Genomic DNA, 23693 nt, shown 5'->3' with positions numbered 1-23693 from the left:
TTTTCCTGTTTCATTCCGTACTTTAATTATATAGCAGAAAGCTGTGTGTTGTCATTTTTAAGTGTGGTAGAGTTATACTCTAAATCACAGCAAATAACTGGGTATATGGCTTCTGGATTACAGTCTTTCCCATGCTCTGCCCCTCTTGCCCACATTTTGATTCTTACAACTGTCAGGAGAATGACTAAAATGCTGACCACTTTTCACCTCTTTAAAAAAGCACAATGAAATAATAAATTTACTATTTCATAGCCTAGTGGTTAAGAGCCTTGGTTCTGCAGCCAGACTTCAGGCACCTAAGTGCCAGTCTCGGCTCTACCCCACTAACCAGCTGTGTGACCTTGGGCCCCAGTTTCCTAATGTGTAAAGTGGGGTTAAATTATGGTAGCTACTTAAAAAGTTTTAATGGGGTACAGGTATGTTACCTGAAACAGTGCTTTGTTCATATCAGCATCCAGTGAATGTTAGCTACCATTATGCCTTTAGTACCATGTAGTTAACTGTTGCTAATTACTTTGAGGCACATGGCAAGATTCTGAAATTGCCTTCTGAATAGTGAAAGATAATTTTGTGTGGTTTGTATTGGTACTGTAAGCCTAGAAAGTTAATGAAAATTTGGACTTCACCCTTATCCCACCACTGATTCTGGATAATTTTGGATAAGAGTTTATTTCTGTTATCCATTTTCAGAAAAGATGATTGTGTAGTCTCATCCTTATGTCAATATTATCTTTTGAACTGGTTATAATGTGCTTGTGGAGCCTTTGTTCTTTTTTTTTTTGAGACGGAGTTTAACTCGTCGCCCAGGCTGGAGTGCAGTGGTGTGATCTTGGCTCACTGCAACCTCGGCCTTCCGGGTTTAAGTGGTTCTCCTTCCTCAGCCTCCAGAGTAGCTGGGACTATAGGTGCGTGCCACCATGCCCGGCCAATTTTTGTATTTTTAGTAGAGACGGTTTCACCATGTTGGCCAAGATGTTCTGGATATCCTGACCTTGTGATCTGCCTGCCTCCCAAGTGCTGGGATTATAGGCGTTAGCCACTGCGCCCGGCCTTGCGTAGCCATTTTTATGGTGAAAGAGAATTAACAGTTCAACCACAGATTTATATTCAGGTCTGTTCATTAGCATATGTGCTTGGAAAAAGCGACTTTTATTCCATATTTAATGTTGTATGGTAAAAGGATTACTTAACAATATGTAAAAGGGCTCCCAATATCTTTCAGAATAAAAGTGGCTGGGCACTGTGGCTCATACCTGTAATCCCAGCACTTTGGGAGGCCACGGTGGGCAGATCACTCAAGGTCAGGAGTTCGAGACCAGCCTGGCCAACATGATGAAACCCTGTCTCTACTAGAAGTACGAAAAAGCCAGGCATGATGGCACACCCTATTAGGGAGGCCGAGGCAGAACCCCTTGAATCCAGGAAGCGGAGGCTGCAGTGAGCCAAGATCGTATCACTACACTCCAACCTGGGTGACAGACTGAGACTCTTGGCTCAAAAAACAAAACATTGGGTATATTTGTGGAGGTATATCATTTTGTAGTTTTAGTATTTTAAAGTATGTTGATTATAAAGTATGTGTCCATCATGTAGACTTTGGAAATTATAAAACTGCACATACAATTGAGATCTATAGTCTTGCTATTCACTCAGAGGTTGTTTTTCCAGTTTTTTATGTGTATGTGCATGTGCTCATCCTGTCACCCAGGCTGGAGTATAATGGTGCAGTCAGCTCACTGCAGCCTCAAACTCCTGGGCTCAAGTGATCTTCCCACCTCAGCCTCTTGAGAGCTGAGAGTACAGGTGTATAGCATCATGCTTGGCTAATTAAATTTTTTTGTAGAGATGGGGTCTCGCTATGTTGCCCAGGCTGGTCTCAAACCCCTTGGGCTCAAGTGATTCTCCTGCCTTGGCCTCTTACAGTGCTGGAATTACAGGCATGAGCCCCTGACTCCAGCCACATGTTTATTTTCAAAGGTACTGGGAGCCCTTTTATGTATTACTGTGTAGCCCTTTCATCACACAACATGCTCATCTGAGTGTTTCACCACTTTAATAATCTTGGAAGAACAATTTTTGTTTATGAGGATTCACTAATTTTAGGTTCTTGTTGGATATTTACTTGGTAATTTATTGGTTATTTATAAATAAACCATGAACATATCTGTATGTTTTCTGTGTATAGTCTTGGGATTATTTTTTACATACTTCATCATTGCTTTCTGGAGAGGTTCCAGAGGACACCAGTAGCAGTGTGAAGTTTTCCATTTTCATTTTCACCTCATGGTTTGCTAATTTAAGCAAATTAAGGTAGTACATTTTGTGTTTGACAGTTAATAAGCTTGACATTTTAGTATTAACAATTTGCATTTAGGTCTTCATATTCTTAGTCTATAGAGGTAAAATCTATAGCCATATTTCATGGTCCATTACACATTTGATTTATGAGGCATAACTCTTGTCCTGAAGTTGCTTGTTATAATGAAGACTTCTTCCATTTCTTTTGATGTCTTCTCTCAGGCTGTATATGGGGTAGGTATGGGAGATACTCATTAACTTTGTTCTGTTGCTTTTACACCCTTAAACTTGAAATTGTCCTATTTAATCATGGGCCAGTTTGGTATGTTCATTGTTGGGGAACAGTTTTTCCTTTGTGAGCAATTTTTTATTATAATATGTATGATTTTAAGACCCACATTTCTGCAAACTTCAAACTTACATAAGTGGCTGTAGATAGCTTAGCTCACGAAAATAATAGTGTGCCGCCTCCAACCCCCAAAAGCTCTTCATATTCAGGAACATCTGCAGTGATTCTACTAATGGTAGAATTCTATTTCACACTCCTGATTGGAAGAATTGGTAAGTAATCCAAATTAAGAAAACAGTGGATCAAATTCAGCATACCTGGGGGGTCAGTCTGTGACTGCTGCATTAGAATGGACATAAAAGTAATGTCGGAATTCGACAGGGTGAATAGTGCGTATGAACTACCATGCAGGACTGTGGTCATTTGTATAGATTAAACATGAAAGGTACAGATAGATTGTTACAGAGACTCGGATTTTGAAGCTTGGTCATTCCCCTCCCCACTCATCCAGTGTGCATGTTCAAAACACAAAGGATTATTTGGTATTTTACTGCTTATGATCCTAACCTGAATTTACCAAAAGAAATGTACATTTATCTAAAAATGGCACCATCCAAACAAAATTCCTTATCAAGCATCTACTAAGATTTGGTGGCAAACAGTATAGGCTGTAGATTCTAACTGCCTGGGTTGACTTCTGACCCTATATCTACCGGTTTTTATTTAAATACCATCTCTGCCTGGTCCCTCCTCCATAAACAGGTATGGTGTCCACTGCGTAAGGGAATGAGGAAGGCTAGATGTGCTATAAAGTGCTTATTATGCCTAGCATGATACCCCAATGTCTTGCTGAACCAAATATTTTCGCTATCCTTACATAGCTCTAGAAATTTGACAAAGAAAATATACTTTATTATCATAGAAGTACTTTTCTTAGGTCTTTCTAAATTCTGAAAAGCATAACAGGTTTACAGATATAATGGAGTGAAAGGACACCTGGTTTTGGGGTCACATTTTGACAGGCTTGCACTGTCATGTCAGGATGAGAATTTAGCCTCAAGAGTTTGTACTGCCTAGAAATGTGCTGACAATGTTACAGTTGAACTTAATACAAAAGATTTTGTTAGATCCCAAAATGTTAAACACATTGAGTAACTATTCTTTAGTTCATTAAGTACAAACTATAGTATGTTCCAAAGAAATGAATTTTTATGGCAAATAAAGCTTTTCCTAAAATTGTTTTAGAAGTCCTTTTGTTGGTAACATTTAAAACATCTCAATGACCGCTCACCAGATTTGCCTGTTGTCTATTCAGACTCTCTTGATATTTCCTTCCTCTTTCAGCGTTTTTTTTTTTTAAGTGCAATTTTCATTGTGGGATCCACCAAATGTTAGTAAAACAAAAAATGAGCATTAATGTTGCACTATAAATCATCAAATTGGATAATGACTAACTAGTCTGTTTTAAGCTGCTGGATACAATTTTCATGGGGATAGGAACTGAAGTACTTCAAATAATGTGAGCTTAAACATGTTACTTCTTTGAAACAACCAAAACTACTTGATGTTTAACATCTAAAATCCTGGTTAAAATAAATTCTAGATTTGGAAAGGGAATTGGCAAAACTAACATTCTTTGTAGCAAAATGTCCCTTAGTAATAGTCAAGTTGACCTCATTTCAGTAGTTCATAAAGGAAAATCCAAAGCCCTCAGCAGTGAATTACCTGACCATATAGTTGATTGTGGTCACTGTAAATCCAGACAAATCACCTAGTACTGGAAGCTCACGGTGGTAGACTTCACTATCACATTACTTTAACTACGGTCACGGATTTCTCAACTGACGTGAACTATTTTAGGAACAATCACAAAGATGACATTCTTCACTGTATTTGCATTTGTAACCACCAAGCAAGTAGGGATCTACCCCTGACGCAAGGTTTGAGGTAAGGTTCAGAGGGACCACTAAAGGGGCAGAGCCGAGTAAAAACATGGATGCCTCCAGTGGACAGTGTAGAATTTCTTGATAAAGCACCTAAAGCTTTAGTTTTAATACTTGAAAAGTTTTAAAAACCCATGCATAAAATGTGGAATACTGGTAAAATACACATATCCCTAGGTCTAGTGAACTAAAATTCCTAGAGTTAATAATTTTCAATAAAAAATCCAGCATAATTATTGTGATACAGGGGTCTTTGGGTAACATCTTAAAAATGAATGCTAGAAAAAGATGCTCAACATCACTAGTTATTAGGGACATAGAATCAAAATACGTCACAGCCATTTGGAGGGCTATTATAAAAAACCCAGAAAATTAGTGTTGGCAAGGATGTGGAGAAACTGGAACATTTGTGCATTGCTGGCGGGAATGTCAAATGGTGCAGCTGCAGTGGAAAAGTTTGGCAGTTCTCAAAAAGTTAAACAATTATCCTGTTGTCTTAGTCATCTGTGTTAACCATAACAGAATACCTGAGACTGGGTAATTTAAAAGAACAAATTTATTTCTCATAGTTCTGAAGACTGAGAAGTCCACGATCAACGTGCTGGCAGACTGGTATCTGTTGAGGACCCAGTCTCAGCTTCTAGGATGGGGCCTGTTGCTGTGTCATCGTATGGTGGAAGGGAATCGAAGGGCAAAAAGGAGGTAATTGGTTCTCTTGAGCCCCTTTATAAAGGCACTAAATCCATTAATGAGGGTGGAGCTCTCATGACATAATCACCCCCTAAAGCCTCACCTCTTAGTAACACATTGGTGGTTGCTTCAACATATGAATTTGGTGGAGAGACATTCAGACCTTAGCATATGTGATCTAGCAATTCCGCTCCTGTATATGTATCCCTAAAGGACCAAAGGGACTTCGAGAGAGATGTGTACACCCATGTTCACAGCATTATTCATAACAGCCAAGAGGAGGAAACAATCAGCAGATGAGTGGTAAACCAAATGCGGTCTATGGATATAATGGCGTATTATTTGGCCATAAAAAGTTTTGGTATTTGCTACCACATGGCTTTTTTCCAGGGAAAGTATTATTTTTTGACAAAACACCTTGATAGGTCATGGTTCTACAAGGCAGAGATGTGCAACAGAAAGCTAACTTGCAAATAATAAAAAGATGGGAGTTCCTTTGAGCTAAAGTGGCAGAGGAGGAAGAGGTTCATCCCTACCCTTCTGCCCCCTCATTATTCTGAAGAAAAACAGTAGCCTGACCCTCCAGATCTTTCTTTTCTGGAGGACACTGGGCGAAAATTAGTTGCCCCAGTGACTATTCAAGCAGCTGATGGCTTGCTAAGTAAGAATGCCAGTCACAAAAGGGCAACTCTTGTTTAATCCCATTCATATGAAGGCAAATTCAGAGAGAAAGTGAAGTAGTGGTTACCAGGGTCTGGGGTGAGGGTGGAATTTGGAACTCTTTTTAGGTACAGAGTTTCAGTTTGTGGTGATAAAAAATGCACGTAAGCCGGGTACGGTGGCTCGCACCTGTAATCCCAGCACTTTGGGAGGCCGAGGTGGGCAGATCACTTGAGGTCGGGAGTTTGAGACCAGCCTGGCCAACATGGTGAAACCCTGTCTCTACTAAAAAATACGAAAATTAGCCGGGCATGGTGGCACACACCTGTAGTCCCAGCTACTTGGAAGGCTAAGGCACAAGAATCGCTTGAACTGGAGAGGCAGAGGTTGTAGCGAGCCGAAATCATGCCACTGCACTCCAGCCTGGGTGACAGAATGAGACTCCGTCTCAAAAAAAAAAAAAAAATCATGTAGACAGTGGACACACCCAGTAACTGATACCCCTGAATTATATGCTTAAAAATGGTTAAAATAGTAGATTTTATATTTTGGCTATCCGCCCTCCCCCCCCAAATAAAACAGGTGAAAAAGGAAGAGCTTAGACGTCAAACAACTAACCTCCCACCTCGGAAGAAAAAAAAAAAAAAAAGCTAGCATGTTCCATGTCATATACAGCAAGGGGAAAATGCATTATTCTCTCAATGGGCGCCTTTCGAAAGACATGCTTAAAGCAAGTGCCCTCCTGCTGCTACAGACAAGTGCAAGGCTGCCTGTGTCAGGACTAAAGGAAGAATACTGAGAACCCCAAGTGATACTAAAAACGTCCTTTGTTGTCCCTGCTGGGTGGAACAGGGCAGAGTGATGTGAATGTGGATTAGCTCCCTCTGGTTGCTGAAAGTGAATTCACAGTTTGTTCTAGTTCCCTTTTAGATGACATTGGAAATGATAAAATTACAGTAGTTGATAAGAGTCAATGGCATATTTTCAAACGTCCTGATGTTCTTTCTCTTCAACTGCCGTAACTAGTCCTAGGTCTGGACTTTTCCTCTCAGAATGCATTCAGATAAACTTTATCAGCAGGTCTGCTATTTTATGACAGTATTTTGGCCAAATCTTTTTTTTTTTTTTTTTTTTTTTTTTTTGGAGACAGGGTCTCGTTCTGTCGCCCAGGCTGCTGGAGTACAGCGGCGTGATCTTGGCTCACTGCAGCCTCGACCTCCCTGATCCTCCCACCTCAGCCTCAAGTAGCTAGACTACAGGCGGGTGCCACCATGCCCAGCTAACTTTTGTATTTTTTGTAGAAATGGGGTTTTGCCATGTTGCCCAGGCTGGTCCGGAACTCCTGAGCTTAAGTGATCCACTCACCTCGATTTCCCAAAGTGCTGGGGTTACAGGTGTGGGCCACCATGCCCAGCCCAGACTTCCTTCTCATCCAGGAAATTCCAAAATGTCTTTACATATATATTCTTATATTGTGTAATATAAGATGCTGAAGTCCATTACTGGCTAGAATAACTAGAAATTGCTTAATATTATTTCACATTGCATTTGAACTTAATCTTCACAGTAACAATTAGGTAGCATTACTTGGAATTCATAGATGAGGAAAACCAAGATACAAAAAGTTCACACAGCCAGTAAGCAGGTGATCCTGACTTCACAGTCATACACAGCCTGGATTGAGTCCCAGCAGGAGCACATGGGCATGGACATCTATCAGATTTGGAAACTGGTGTAGCCAAGCAAGAAATAGGAGACGGTATCAGGAGTTACGATTCCATGCTTAGGACCATCCCAGATGGATGGCTGCCTCCCTCCGGGAGCTGCACTCTTCTGAGGTTGCAGGCATCCAGGGCCAGGGTGCTTCTGTGAGGTGTGCCAGCATGTGCCACTCTGCTGGATACAAGCTATCATGTTCTGAGGGCTGCTTCCCTCAGCATAAGAAGGGGCTTCTGTTGGGATGTGTAGGCTTCTTCGTAGGGTCCACTTGAGTTTTTTCTTTTTTAGAGACAGAGTCTCGCTCCGTCAGCCAGGATGAAGTGCAGTGGCATGATCCCAGCTCAATGCAATCTCCACCTCCTGGGTTCAGGCAATTCTTGTGCCTCAGCTTCCCGAGTAGCTGGGATTACAGGCACATGCCACCACGCCTGTATAATTTATTTTTTGTAGAGACAGAGTTTTCGCCGTTGGCCAGGATGGTCTTGAACTCTTGGGCTCAGTGATCTGCCTGCCTCGACCTCCCACAGTGCTGGAATTACAGGTGTTAGCCATCACACCCAGTCCACTTGAATATATGTGTTAGTCAAGAATAGTTGGCTATACTTTCATCTTTTCCCAGTTCTAAGTGATTGGTTTCAGGATCCAATAAACTCTACAGGTAAATCCATTAAGTAATGGTCTATACCAGTGGTTCCTTGACTGTGCAGAATTACCTGGAAGGCTTCTTAAAACAGATTTCTGCCCCTACCTCCCAGGATTTGATTCAGGCAGCCTGCTGTGGAGCCTGAGAATGTACATTTCTAACAAGTTATCAGGTACTACAGATGCTTCTGTTCTGGAGACTGTGCTGAGAACCACTATGGTGTATCTTTCCAGGGACAGTAAGGATCCCACTAAAAACAAGACAAGAATTCGATTTCTATCAGTTTACTAAATGAACATCTTATGTTTCTATACTAAACACTAGCCACTACTTGGTTTATTACTGTTGTGATTATGTTTACGAAACACGGACATCTTGCATACCCCTAATGGTGTGAATAAAATCAACCGTGTCAGTACCTTTGAGCACTTCATAACTTAAAATTCTAAAAAGTTGAGATTTGGGCCTACAGTTTGCTATTTAACAGACCAGGTCTGGTCTTGACAGTAAAGCCACCATCAAAAGCTGCATTAAGAACCTCATCCAGGCAGCTTGCTGTGACAAAACTTAAATCCTGTCGTACATTGCCTGGGATTCCCTCAAGGTCTTTTTCATTTCTCCTAGGAATAATGACTTGCTTCAGTCCCGCTCTGTGTGCCGCCAGCACTTTGTCTTTAATTCCACCCACCTGTAAGGAGAGAAAAACGTTTTTAGGGTTAATGATCACCCTCAAGCTGAAAGAAATCCTGACCCAGCTTGCTTTCACTGAATTTACTACTATTTTAAAACATCCAAATCATCTTCCATTTTGTTACTGTATGAGCTAGGAAAGCCAGGAAAAAGGTTGGCAAGTAGTAACCTTTTTAAAATGTTTCAATTGGTGTTGTATTAAAGACTCTGATCGGGGGGCGGATTTTAAATTGTTCATAGGTATGAGTTCCCCTTCGGTCAATGATTCTTTTTATAAATACTGTCAAAGTAAACATTGGCATTCCAGGTGTAATCACAACCATCTTGTCTTTAGGTTGATCTGAAAAAGCAGCACGTGATTCTGACCATGCATGAGCGCCGCTCCTGCAGAGCTTAGCTGTGTGCTGGAGTTACTTCCCTCTCTACAGGTTTAAAGCCAGGACTTCCGTGCTGGTAAAACATATCCCCAAACGAGGCTCCTATGGTGGCTTTCAAACATGTCTACAATGGTCCCCCGGCTTGAATGTGGGCCAGGCTTTGTGACTTGGTAAGAAACAGAGTGTGGTGGGAGTGATGCTATATGAGCTCCACAGCTGAGTCACACAAAATGAGAGCTGCTGCCTGGATCTCTCTTGATCACCTGCCCTGGAGGTGGCCAGTCATGTCTGAGGTCACTCAAGCAGCCTATGGGCAGGCCCATCAGGTGAGGAACTGGGGCCTCCTGCCACCAAACAAGACCAATTTGCCAGTTACATGAGTCAACCACCGTGGAAGCAACTTCTCCAGCCTGTCAGCCCTCACGTGACTGTGGCCTGGCTGGAACCTAAACTGTAAGCCTAGAGACCCTGGGCCACAGGAACCCAGCTCAGCCTCTCCTTAATTCCTAGCCCACAGAAACATGGAGAGTATGAAGTATTCTTGCTTTGGGGTAATGTGTTGCGCAGCAATTGCTCACAAATACTGCTCTCAGTCACAGCACCCAGCATATGCACGCCCTGGAGACAGCCCTCTGGGAGCCCTCTGAGCATCTGTTCCAATTAAGACTGGTTGCTCCAGGCCTTCCTGCCCCACTGGCATCTTCTTTCAAGGTTTTCTTCATGCTGCTGAAGTACTCCTTCAAAATACCCTCTTCAAAAGAGTGTAAGATGAACTGATGCCTTGCATATTTGAAAATATTTTACTTTCACACTTGATTGATAGTAAGGCCATGTATATAAGACTAGATTTAAAACATTTTCCCTCACAGCTTTCATTACTTTTTTTTTTTTTTTTTGAGACAGTCTCACTCTGTCACCCAAGCTAGAGTGCAGTGGCATGATCTTGGCTCACTGCAACTTCTGCCTCCCAGGTCCAAGCGATTCTCCTGCCTCAGCCTCCCGAGTAGCTGGGATTACAGGCATGTGCCAACACATCTGGATAATTTTTTGTATTTTTAGTAGAGACAGGGTTTCACTATGTTGGCCAGACTAGTCTCAAACTCCTGACCTCAAGTGATCCGCCCACCCTGGCCTCCCAAAGTGTTGGAGTTACAGGCGTGAGCCACCACACCCAGCCTCATTACTATTTTTAAAACAATTTTTTGTAGAGATGAAGTCTCACTATATTTCCCAGGCCGGTCTTGAACTCCTGGACTTAAGCTATCCTCCTGTTTAGCCTCCCAAAGTGCTGGGATTACAGACATCATTCGCCGCACCCGGCCCATTTTCCCTCATAATTTTGAAAGTACTGCACATCCAGTGTCAGTGCTGAGGCCACTTTACCCTCAGTGATCTGAAAAGTCAAGAGGATGAAATGTTTTTCCTGGTTAGTAATGGTCCTTTCGATCTGAAGATGCCTAACTTTTAGGAAATGTTCAATTATTTCTTGGATAATTTGTTCCATTTCATCTTCCTGTTAGAACTCCTTTTAGATGCTGGAGTTCTAACAATTGTTAGAACAAATTGTTTTTCACTATAGTTTTTTCCTGAATAATTCTCTGACCACTTTTAAATCTCAAAGCCCCGTCTTGTCCTCTGTTCTCGAAAGAGGTTTTCTCCAGCCTTCGCAGGCCTTTCCTTCAAGTGCTCCTGCTTTCCGTCCTGCCTCTTGTAATAGTCTGGAGCTGAAGGTGTACTCCAGGCCGCTGTGGCTGTCCTCTCCTGAGGCTGTGGAAGCCTTTACTTGGGCTACAATTTGCTCTGAGAGGGGACCAAGTAGAAAACCCATTTGTTCTACAGAGGTTCTAAAAATAGAAAAAAGTATCCGGGCGTGGTGGTGCACACTTGTAATCCCAGCTAGTTGAGAGACTGAGGCAGAAGAATCACTTCAACTTGGGAGGCAGAGGTTGCAGTGAGCCAAGATTGTGCCACTGTACTCCAGCCTGGGCAACAGAGCCAGACTCCATCTCAATAGGAAAAAAAAAAGACTATTTCCTTTTTTTTTCCTTATCTTGCTATGAACCTGCCAAAATCTTGTTGTAGACTAAATTGTTGTCTAGTCTGTTGTAGACTAATACTGGCAACTAATAACTTAAAATCTAAATACTCTTAAGTTCTGTACATTTTATCACAATATTTTTATAAGCAGTTTAGGATCTGGAGCCTCAAGACCCCACATGTATAGAACCTTTTCAAAATGTAGTCATTAGATACGGTTAATGTTTATTAGAGTTTCCATTCTATACTAGCAAAGTTTTCTGCAGGGGGAGAGGAGGTCTCAAAGAAACTTCAAATTTAAGAAATGGGCTTAAAATTTAAAAAAAGCTACTATCCTATTTTGCACACGTGCTATATCTTTAACAATTTGTCAAGTAGAACAAGGCCTCAAATTTTCATGTGAACTGCCGGTATTTCTGATGACCACACTAATATTTTCTCCCTTAGCAAATCTTCTTAGAATGGAAAACGGGCTGAATGCGGGGGCTCACGCCTGTAATCCCAGCACTTTGGGAGGTGGAGATGAGAGAACTGCATGAGGCCTGGAGTTTGAGACAAGCCTGGACAACACAGAGAGACCCTGTCTCTACACAAAATAAAATAAATTAGCTGAGCATGGTGGCGTGCTTCTATAGTCCCAACTATTTGGGAGACAGACAGGAGGATCGCTTGAGCCCAGGAGTTGGAGGCTACAGTGAGCTACAATCACACCACTGCACTCCAGCCTGGGCAACAGAATGAAACCTATTTCAAAAAAAAAAAAGAAGGGAAAATGTGAAAAATTGTCAGTTTTTATTTGATCAAAAATTTAAAATATGAATTAGTTACAGGTATAAAAATTTAATATATACTTAAAACCAAGGTTTTCATAGAAGGCAAAACCCCTATTTAAAAATAATATTAATTTTAAAAAATTAAATAAAAAATAAAAACCATATAAATTGGTTTTTTCATACTTACTGGAAGAACAAGACCTCTCAGTGTAATTTCTCCAGTCATGGCTACATCTGAACGTACCAGCCGCCCACTAAAAAGTGAGGCGAGACAGGTTACTATGGTAACTCCAGCAGATGGTCCATCTTTTGTGACAGCTCCAGCTGGGAAGTGCAGATGGATGTCTGTGTTGTCAAGAAGATCAAAACTTCCAAAAGCTTTAAAAAGGAAAAAAGGACTTTAATGTAGAAAAATTAAACCTGTTTTCTTTTTCTCCTAAAAAAAAAAGTCACAAACAAAAATGAATGTTTAGGGTAAATGAATTCTTCAAAATATTAGTGGAGAGTACAATTTGAGTGAGGGTCTAGAAGAATAGTTCCACTCTAAGTCGGATTAAAACAAAATAAACCTTTTGAATTAGTTTCTAGTTCAGGCACTAGTCAAATAGTCCTGAAATGGGAACTAGAATTTCCACAGGGGTTCAAAAGCAACAGTGTGTACTTCGCTAGAGGCGTAACTAGCAGTCTCGAGCTCATGCCAGTCTCCGCCATGGAATGGTGTCACCTCCTGGGTCATGCCTGCCTGGCCGGGTGCAGGCTCCTACCGTTAGTCAGCTGGTACTTCTTTGCGTTGCTGCGCAGCCAGCTGATAGCGAGGTGGGCGGACTCCTTCATCACGTCCCCAAGCTGGCCGGTCAGAGTTAACTGGCCCTCGCCATCCATTCGACTCGCCTCCACGAACATGATTTCTCCACCTAAGGGAGTCCAAGCCAAACCTATTGCTACTCCTGGCTGACTCAAACGCTGAGATACCTTGAAAGAAGAAGAATGATCAGAGTTGGGCTGGCAAATGCCGAAGTGTTTGCAGGTGACTGATACCACACAATCCTGCAAGAGTTGGCTGATTTCACAGAGGACTTCAGCCACTTACCTCAAAGTCCTTGTTATCTAACATCATTCTGAGTCACATTCAGCACTTACTCTCTGGCTTTCTGCCAGGAGAAAGACCTAAACTTCCTCTTTGACATTTATCAGAAGCAATTTTACCTTAAAACATATGTAAATAACTTTGCTTTTTATAAGCCAGATCTAGTTACACATGCCCTAGTTTTCAAGGAATAAACCCAATAGTTTTATCTAAGTGTCTTTATTGGGCTGCAAATATGTGTATATATTTTGAGACAGTCTCACTCCACTGCCCAGGCTGAAGTGCAGTGACATAATTTCAGCTCACTGAAACCTCTGCCTCCTGGCTTCAAGTGATTCTCCTGCCTCTGCCTCCCAAGTAGCTGGTACTATGGGTGCATACAGGCCACCACACCCAGCTAATTTTTGTATTTTTTGTAGAGATGTGTCACCGTGTTGGCCAGGCTGGTCTGAAACTCCTGACCTCAAGTGATCTGCCTGCCTCAACCTCCCAAAGTGCTGAGATTACAGGTGTGAGCCACCGCACCCAGCCTATTGGGCTGCATATTTATATATACTTCATAACCTAGCTTCATTTTAGGTAATCATGAATTTGTTTCAAAAAGTGGAAACCCTCTTATTAGCAGACCTTTAAGAAGAGTGAACTTGGCCAGGCACAGTGGCTCATGCCTATAATCCCAGTACTTTGGGAGGCTGAGGCGAGGACCGCTTGGTCCCAGGAGTTCGATAGAGACCAGCCTGGGCAACATGGTGAGACCCTGTCTCTTATTATTATTTTTTTTTTAGAAAGAAAAGTGAGAAGGATTATATTAGAAACTCTAGATTTTACTTCTCCACCGCTTACCTTTAACTTTCTCTGTTACTGCTGCAGAGACTATACAATACTACATAATAAACATCCTGGGTTCTTTCCCATGGGATGAGAGGTCCACTGTACTGCCTGCCATCTTAAATTGAACATGTTGTCACCTGAGATTAGGAGCATAGGTGATGGGCCATAGGTTAACACATCCAAGTTATGAAAACACTAAAAAGTAACAGTGGAAAATCAGTAATGTTAATTCTCAATGCACCCTTTGAGCTTTAAAATTTCCTACCCATTAGAAGTTACTCATGTTAGAGGAACTGAACACAATAGGTCAACTAAGCATGAATCCAAACAGGAGATGTTTCTACTGAGAGCTGACCTCACTAAGGAACAGCAGTATACAGCCTGACTTTCTGGGTAAGGGGCTGGGTTGCTTCTTTTTCTAAGGGGCTTGGACAATGAAAATCCTGATTGTAAAAATTACTCCAGAATTGTGTGGCATCCACTGAAGCTACTGGGCACTTCTTTTCCTTTTTTTTTTTTTTTTTTTTTTTTTGAGATACGAGTGTCTGTCATCCGGGCTGGAGTGCAATGGCGCAATCTCGGCTCAACGAAACCTCCGCCTCCTGGGTTCAAGCGATTCTCCTGCCTCAGGCTCCGAGTAGCTGGGATTACAGGCATGTGCCACCACATCCAGCTAATTTTTGTATTTTTAGTAGAGATGGTGATTTGCCATGTTGGCCAGTCTGGTCTCAAACTCCTGACTTCAAGTGATCTGCCAGCCTCGGCCTCCCAAAGCGCTGGGATTATAGGCGTGAGCACTGTGCCTGGCTGAGCACTTATTTTCAGTAGTAAACATACATTAAAAAAAATTAATCCTAATTAACTTCATTTGACAGGTTAGAGATTTGACAGGCCAAACTCCAGCATCATTGAGCTGACAGCATGAACCTCAGGTCACGCTTTCCTCGAGCTTTGCCACTTGCCCTGTTGTATACTAACTTGAGGAGAAAGACACAAAAGATCTGTATGTAAGAGATCAGTACTACTTACAGAAAATCATGAAACAGTTATTTAAAAAACTGTTCACAAGGTTTGTTTTTTCTAATATAAAATCAATTCTCTATACCTGAACGACATACATCTAATTTGGGTGGGAATTTGTCACCCAAATTAGACTTCATTCAGGCTCCTTTCTGGGGTTGGGTGACTGAATCGTGTTTAACACAAAAGGTCATTTGGTACAATTTTGTTACCTCTACCAAGAATAATCCCTTTCTTATATTTGAATCCTCAAAATTCACTTGTCAAAATAATACCAAAAGTATCTCCAAAGAAGCAGTAGTAAGATTTTTTTTTTTTTTTTTTTTTTGAGACAGAGTTCTTGCTCTGTAGCCCAGGCTAGAAGTGCAGAGGCATGATCTCAGCTCACTGCAACCTCTGCCTCCCAGTTCAAGCAATTCTGTTGCCTCAGCTTCCCAAGTAGCTGGGATTACAGGCGTGTGCCACCATGCCTGGCTAATTTTTGTATTTTTAGTAAGACGGCTTTCACCATGTTGGCCAGGCTGGTCTTGAACTCCTGACCTCAAGTGATCTGCCTCCTTGGCCTCCCAAAGTGTTGGGATTACAAGCATTAGTGACCACGCCCAGCCACATTGTTGTTTTGTTTTGAGACAGAGTCTCACTCTGTCACCCAGGCTGGAGTGCAGTGGTGCAATCTTGGCTCACTGCAACTGCCTCCCGGGCTCAGGTGATCTCCCACCTCAGCTCCCGAGTAGATGGGACTACAGGCACCCACGACCATGCCCAGCTAATTTTTGTATTTCTTTGTAGAGATGGGGTTTCACAATGTTGCCCAGGCTGGTCTTGAACTCCTGGGCTTGAGCAATCTTCCCATCTTGGCCTCCTAAATTGCTGGGATTGCAGGCATGAGCCACCATGCCCGGCCAAGATCTTACTGATTACTGTTGCTTCAAGAAGCCAAGCCAGTTTCCAGTATTCCCCATTTGCGGGAGAGTCTTGGTACTTTGGATAGAAGCAACTGGTAAATTGTTAATTGGAAGGGTAGGTGGTGTAGAGAACTACGTATAGCCAAACCTAGAGCATCTAGGCTTACAATTACTATCCTGACTTGATAACAAGTGTTCTGATATTAACCTGAAAAGAGAGTAATGCCAAATTTGTGTAACTTAACGTCTACATATACAGGGTGGAGAACTGAAGTTATTATCAAACCTGGAATCTCTATGATCAAGGCTAACAGTAGTTATCTAAGAAGCAAAGGACCTACAATTCTTAGACTTGGAGTCATATTCTTTAAGGACGTGTTCTGAAACTGTAACAATCAAGCATCTGGTTTCCATGTATTTCTCCCTCAGAAATGATAAAGTACAAGTAAATATGGAGGTACGGGATAAGACACATGCTGCTTTCTTGCTCTTGAATGGAGACAGTTTTCCAGCCATCTTGACCCCTTTACACAAAACAATTTGTGTTTTATAGCAAATAAGCGACTCAACATAATTTCAACATGGTGTTTATCCACCAGTATTTTCCTTTCAGCTTCTAGTCCCATGACAGGTTTGTGAAGTCATCAGTTACATTAGCCAAGACAGGCCTAGACTTGAAGTCTAGAATGTTTTTCCCACTATATGCCAAAGTAGAATGTGGGTATCTCAGGGTCATTTTTGTTGTTCAATTTCCCACCTGTACAATTGTTATGATTCAGTTTTCTTTTGTGTCTAATAAATCTTGTTCCATGAAATGATCAATTTCTTCTGAAATAATTCTGTCAATAAGGTAAATATGCAGATTAAGGAAGAATTTAAACTAAGTAAAAATCTAAAAATAGAATGTGTCTTCTAATGTATGATTGCATTCTTAATACATCAATGCTATTAGTTTTTAAAGAACATTTGGAGTATCTAATCATTGATAATTTCACACTACTCTTCCCTCTTAACTAAAAATAGTGATATTTGATTGAAATCTTAAGTATGCACAACTCTTTGTGACCCTTTCAAGCCTAGACCAACATGTATAGACCCATCAGAGGGACCCATATTTGACATTCATTCAACAGTCCTTTCCAAGCATCCTGATGCAGGCTCTGTTACAGGCCATGGGGACATAAGCATGAATACCTCCCGGCACTGAGAGACTGAAGGCATCAGACACAGGAGCAGTTATACTCCAGTGTGGGGAGCCCTGAAGAGGCAAGGGTCCCTCCCTGTCTGGAGAGAAGACACAGGTGTCACAGGAGAGGCTGAGTCTTAAAATACGAGTAGGAGTTTGCCAGCAGATGCCAAGGAATGGAGATATGAAGAATTTTGTAGGCCTTCTTTCCAAGGACAAGCCTGGCGTCACGTGAGACACAGAACCTGAGCTGCCAAATTGCTGTGGTGTGCAGGTTGCCCTGTAGTGGTGTTCACACCATCAACTGGTTTCTTTTGTAGCTCACAGAGCACTTGGGATGCTCCTGCCAGGGCTGTCACCACAGAAGCGATCCATCTGGCAACCTCTTTAAAGTCTTAGTACTGAGATCCCAAGTCTTGAATTCATGAATATTTGATTTTTCTAGTTGTAGATTTGTTTCAGTAGCATTCAGAAATGGGAAGAGCAGATTCTACATCCCTCGGAGAGGTGCTGGGGTCCACCACTGTCATCTCTTAAGCAGCATTATGCAGCCCCAGGCTGGCCTGACACTTGCATTGCTGAGAACCAGCTGCTCTCCAATCCTTCCAGTAAGGCTGGCACAATGGCGGGTTCCTGCCGGGGCCTGGGACCAGACTGAACATGCAGCATCAGTGCTGCCCTCAACAGGTGGCACAGCAGGTTTATATGGAGCAGCACGGAGAAGTAATTTACTACCATGATTCTTTGGGGCATTTAGTTGGTGTTTAGACTCTTTCTCAGTTCTAGCAGCTGAGTTTGTTTGCTTGAAAGGCAAGCATGATGATAGAATCTCCTGGAATTCGCTTCTGGATGCATTCTATTCAGGAGGCTTTAAAGTGTCTTCGTGTCTATCCTCTTCTTCATTATCTTCTCAGAGCAAGTAACTTTTAGACAAGGGCTTTTCATACACCATGGTCAGAAGCCAACACTGAGGCTTTTATATGAGGTGGGGGACACTTGAAAACATGAGAATCAGGAATAATGAAATGACAGAATCCTGTCCCCAACCAGGTATACTGATCCTTTGTCCCTTTGGAGGTGCCTAATTTCCATTCCTTTTCCTAAAACCAGCCTGATTTCCTGCAGTGACCTACTCTTTCCACGCAGGCTCCCTGAGGCAGAAAACTCAGGATTCTGTCTCCCAGTGAAAGAGTGAAAGGGCACAGCCAGGGACTGAGGAGGTGCCCAGGCCCACCTACTCGCGTGGCCCCTCCTCGGACTCGGGGCAGTTCTGAGTCTTGCCGTGATAGCACATGCAGTGTGAGCGATGCCTAGGCTTCCTGGGGACACCTGCACCCACTCCTACTCCTCCCCACTTTTTTTTGTAGTAACGTTTATTTTTATTTTATTTTTAAAACATGCACTTAATTGATCTTGTTTCTGCAGGAAACTTCATGTATTTTGAAAAGGTGACCTATGACACTGTTCCTAAATTTGAAATCTAGGCTAAGTTCCTGGAACCCATTTGATATGGTTTGGATCTGTGTCTCCACCAAATCTCATGTTGAACTATAATCCTCAGTGTTGGAGGTGGGGCCTGGTGGGAGGTGACTGGATCACGGAGGCAAATTTCTCATGAATGGTTTAGCCCCATCCCCTTGGTACTGTCCTCACAATAGTGAGTGAGTTCTCTCGGGAGGCGGTTGTTTAAAAGTGTGTGGCCACCTCTCCTCCTGTACTCTTGCTCCTGCTCTGGCCACATGATATGCCTGCTCCCCCTTCACTTTCCGCCAAGAACTGTAAGTTTCTCGAGGTCTCCCCAGAAGCTGATGCTGGAGCTATTTATTTATTTATTTATTTTTGAGATGGAGTCTCACTCTGTGCCTCAAGCTGGAGTGCAGTGGCATGATCTTGGCTCACTGCAACCTCCGCCTCTTGGGTTCAAGTGATTCTTCTGCCTTGGCCTCCCAAGTACTGAGACTACAGGTGTGTGCCACCACGCCTGGCTAATTTTTGTATTTTTAGTAGAGATAGGGTTTCACAGTATTGGCGAGGCTGGTCTCGAACTCCTGACCTCGTGATCCGCCTGCCTCGGCCTCCTGAAGTGCCGGGATTACAGGCGTGAGGCACCGCACCTGGCCTGATGCTGGAGCTGTGGCTCTGATTCCTGTAGAGCCTTCAGAACCGTTAGCCAATTAAACCTCTTTTCTTTATAAATTACCCAATCTCAGGTAGTTCTTTTTTTTTTTTTTTTTTTGAGACAGTTTTCATTCTGTCACCCAGGCTGCAGTGCAATGCTGTGATCACAGCTCACTGCAGCCTCAACCTTCTGGGCTCAGGTGATCCTCCCACCTCAGCCTCCCAGGTAATATTTTGTATTTTTTGTAGAGACTGGGTCTCACTTTGCTGCCCAGGTTGGTCTCGAACTCAAGCAATCTGCCCGCCTTGGCCTCCCAAAGTGCTGGGATTTATAGGCATGAGCCACTGTGCCTGGTCTCAGGTATTTTTTTTATAGGAATGCAAGAATGAACTAATCCACCATTTTTCGATCTGTTTAGGGAATACTAAAGGATATTATTAATTAATAAAAGTGTGCCTTCTTACCTTACTTTCGAACTGTCAGTTTGCTAGGTCAGTAACATTTTTTGACATTAATATATTTTTGTAGATTCATCTTCGATGAAAGTAAAAAATAGTAAGTGGTGGTATAAGGTTATTAACTATGTACAAAAGTTGGAGTAGAAAAACAGTGGGGATTTTTTGGTGATTGGGGATAGGTCTCTTTTTATGGAGTATGGTAGTTGCAGAAATTAGTATTTGTTTATTCTTTTTTAGTATTACTGGGCAATATGGTGGGTACGCTGACTCCCCAAATTCGAACTCTGTGATAATGTGCACATGCTTACCACCATTTATCAGAGGAAGACATCAAGCTCAAGGAGACTGAGTTTATGATTTAGTGAGTAAGAGGCCGCCTTGCTACTTTCAGGCCTTATTCTTCTACCCTTCTGAGCCCCTGCTTATGGCAGTTGGCTTTACCATCCTGACTTTCTCCTCACTGTCTCTAACATTCAGGAAGAGTCTAAACACTGCTCCTTCCTTTCTACCCCAGCCCCTGCTATCACCCTGGGTATCTTCAGTGAAGGCATGATGCTCACCCAAAACCTGGCTTCTCAGTTCTTTAAATGCCTCCTGAACTCAGCCACCCTCTTCCAGGTACTTATCACCAACAGAAACCACACTACCTCTGAAACCCCTGACCATCATTTCTTATCCTTCTAGCTCGCCTGTACTCAAGCCATGAACTCCAGCACATTCCCATCATACAGCAGCTCTGCCCTAGCTTCACTCTTCTCTTGTGCAGCCCACATACGTTAGCCCCGTCATTGTCATCTTTTCCTTATACATAACTCAATATTTTTGTCCCTTTCTACATAATACCTTGCAAAAAGTATCCCTTCTCCCATCAAAAGCCATTTCCTCACTGGTGCTTTGCATCCCACCCCCTCTCACTTTCCTGGAGACTGTTTCTATCGTACCACTGCTCTGTCCTGCAACATCAGTCCTGTGCTCTCTCCTGGATTACTCTTAGCAGCAGCTACTATTTTGAAAACATTCTCCCTTTGACATCCATATTCTCTTCTAGCTGCCTCATTTCTCTGCAATTGTTTACAGCCAAACTTCTAAAGAGCTGCCTACACATTAATTCTACTTCCTCGCCTCCCATTCTTCAACATACTCCAACTTCTACCATCCCCACCACTCCTTCCTTGTGAAATCTCTTTCAAGGTCACCAACAACCTGCATGCCATCAAATCCAACACACATTTGTTCTGACCTTGATCTTCTTTGATCTCTCAAACAGTAAACACATTCTGATGTCCCTTCTTTCTTGAAATATTCTCCTCTTCTGTCTCTATGGCAGCACAACATCCTGGTTTTCCTCTTCCCTGAAGGCTTGTTCCTTCCCAGTCCCTTTCTGTTTTTCCTGACTTCTTTGTTGGCTCCTCTTCTCTCTATATGATCCCTAAATAATGCTGTACTTCAGGGCTTGCTTCTAGGCTACCTGCTTTTTTATGTCTCCTTTTTTCTTAGGTGATGTCAAAGTCTCAATTTCTGGGGCTCTAAATATCCTCTACTTTCTGATAACCCTATAATCTATATCTCCATCTTGGGTTTTTCCTCGGAGCCATAGATCTGAATGTCCAAATATCTCTACTTCTATGCCTCGCCAATATTTCAAACTTTTATTTTATTTTTTTTTGAGACAGAGTCTTGTTCTGTCGCTCAGGCTGGAGTGCAGTGGCGTGATCTTGTGATCCTCCCATCTCAGCCTCCCAAGTAGTTGTGACTACAGGCGTGAGCCACCACACCCAGCTAATTTTTGTATTTTTTGTAGAGAAGGGATTTTGCCATGTTGCCCAGGCTGGTCTTGAACTCCAGGACTCAAGCAATCCACCTGCCTCAGCCTCCCAAAGTGCTGGGATTACAGGCATGAGCCACCACACCTGGCCTGGATATTTCAACCTTAATGTGTTCAAAAGAGCCCCCAGTTTTCTTTGCAACACTCCCTCCCCATCTCCCTCCCCCAGTCTTCCCCATCTCAGTAAACGGCACTACTACACACATACCCTGTCACTCTGGCCAGAAACCGGTAAGTCCCTTTTGATAACTTTCCTTCATTCCCCAATTGTTTCCCATCAGCATGTCTACTTCTACCTCTAAAACAGACCTCAGATACAGCTAGAGTAGTTACTGTCTATCTCAGTACCACCGTTTGTTTTCTCTATAGCATCAACTTCAATTTGTGATTATTTGTTTACCTGTCGATTTTTTTTCCTGCACTAAAGTGGGATCCATGAAGGCAGACATCATACTTTGCTTATTTACTACTGTATTGCCAGAAGCACATGTTAGGTCCTTAATAGGTATTTATTAAATGAATGAAACTCTTTCTAGAAGAAACCACAGACCCTAGACTGTAATTTACCCTAAGGGAGAATATAGGCATTTAGACAAAAAAAGGTATCGGCTGGGTTTAGTGGCTCATGCCTGTAATTCCAGCACTTTGGGAGGCTGAGGCAGGTGGATGGCTTGAGCTCAGGAGTTTGACACCAGTATAGGACAACATGGTGAAACCCCATCTCTACAAAAAAATACAGAAAAAATTAGCTGGGTATGGTAGCACACGCCTGTGGTCCCAGCTACTCAGGAGGCTGAGGTGGGAGAATAGCTTGAGCCCAGGAGTTGGAGGTTGCAGTGAGCTATGATCATGCCACTGCACTCCAGCCTAGGTGACAGAGTGAGACCTCATCTCAAAAAATAAAAAGTAAAAACAAACGAAAGGTATCTTGTAACATCTTGCGAACACCTCAACATGTATTCCAATATTCCTAGTGTAACCTCTCTCTTCAGATTCTTTGCCTAGGAAAGCACAAAGAAATAGAGAAATAAGACTGGCCACTTGTGAGGCACAGAGAACAGAGGCCCTGCTCAGGTCCACCTGTGAGCTCTCTGCAACGAACAGAGGCCCTGCTCAGGTCCACCTGTGAGCTCTCTGCAAAGAACAGAGGCCCTGCTCAGGTTGCCTGTGACGTTTTCTAGAGTAATAGAGCACTAGGTTTGGAGTTGGTCAGGCCTAGAACCAAATCTCATTTCTGGCATAAGTTGTGTCTTCTCTCGAGTTATTTAAATACTCTAAGCCTGTTTCCTCAACTGTTACTGGAAAGACAACCATGACCGAGGATTAAATGATCACTTGTGGAGGGCCTTGCACAGTGCCTGACAGCCAAGAGATACAAAAATGGTAGTGGTCAACAAGTTGAGCCCAGCCTCTCCCATTCCAAAGCAGAGCACTAGAGTTGGAAAGAATATGAATGAGAATCTGATGTAGAGCAGATGCCTTTTTAAAAAACTAATATATCACTGCCACTCTCTTCTAGCAGCCAAGGGCAGGAATTATCTTGACCTGACAGGGTGCTGTAGAAGGGGAGAAAGAATAATGGACTTGGAATAAGCTGATCTGAGTCTGAATTCCAACTCTACCAACTGCACTTTATGTGAATTTGTACAACTCATTTAATCTCTTTAAACTTTTCCCTTGTATGTAAAATGGAATTATACTCCTAGCACAGTGACAGCCCTCATGGGCAAGAAAGAAATGTTCTATAAGTCTTAATTTTATAGACACAAAAGCAGAGGTAGACTGTGTGGTTAAGTAATTTGGGGCTGGTGGTCATAAGACCCCGGGTAGAGACAGACCCCAGGCTACAGGGTGAGTTCTCACTTTCAAGCATGAAAAAAATGAACACAATGTTCCCAACACTCAAATACCATGTCAGGCCTCTGAGCCCAAGTTAAGCCATCATATCCCCTGTGATCTGCACGTATACATCCAGATGGCCTGGAGCAAGTGAAGAATCACAAAAGAAGTGAAAATGGTTGGTTCCTGCCTTAACTGATGACATTCCACCATTGTGATCTGTTCCTGCCCCACCTTAACTGAGCGATTAACCTTGTGAAATTCCTTCTCCTGGCTCAGAAGCTCCCCAGCTGAGTAACTTGTG

General features: G+C 42.6%; 1 protein-coding gene across 3 annotated transcripts in view; it reads right to left on the bottom strand.

The window, feature by feature from the left end:
- Nucleotides 1-23693, bottom strand: part of LONP2 (lon peptidase 2, peroxisomal) — a 119199-nt gene that overhangs the window by 1138 nt on the left and 94368 nt on the right. For 2 of the 3 annotated variants that reach the window (XM_015126087.3, XM_015126088.3), the window contains 3 exons: nucleotides 12884-13091; nucleotides 12307-12497; nucleotides 5069-8930 (listed from right to left, as the gene is read on the bottom strand). In XM_015126087.3, coding sequence (XP_014981573.1) covers nucleotides 8709-8930; nucleotides 12307-12497; nucleotides 12884-13091 — 621 coding nt within the window. In that variant the 3' untranslated portion in view covers nucleotides 5069-8708. Of the gene's footprint in view, nucleotides 1-3878; nucleotides 3925-5068; nucleotides 8931-12306; nucleotides 12498-12883; nucleotides 13092-23693 lie in introns of those variants that run through there. The other variant, XM_028840744.2, reaches the window with a different exon arrangement.

The sequence above is a fragment of the Macaca mulatta genome, chromosome 20 (assembly GCF_049350105.2).
Source record: "Macaca mulatta isolate MMU2019108-1 chromosome 20, T2T-MMU8v2.0, whole genome shotgun sequence".
Classification (NCBI taxonomy): Eukaryota; Metazoa; Chordata; class Mammalia; order Primates; family Cercopithecidae; genus Macaca; species Macaca mulatta.
This window is presented reverse-complemented; position numbering and strand designations above follow the sequence as displayed.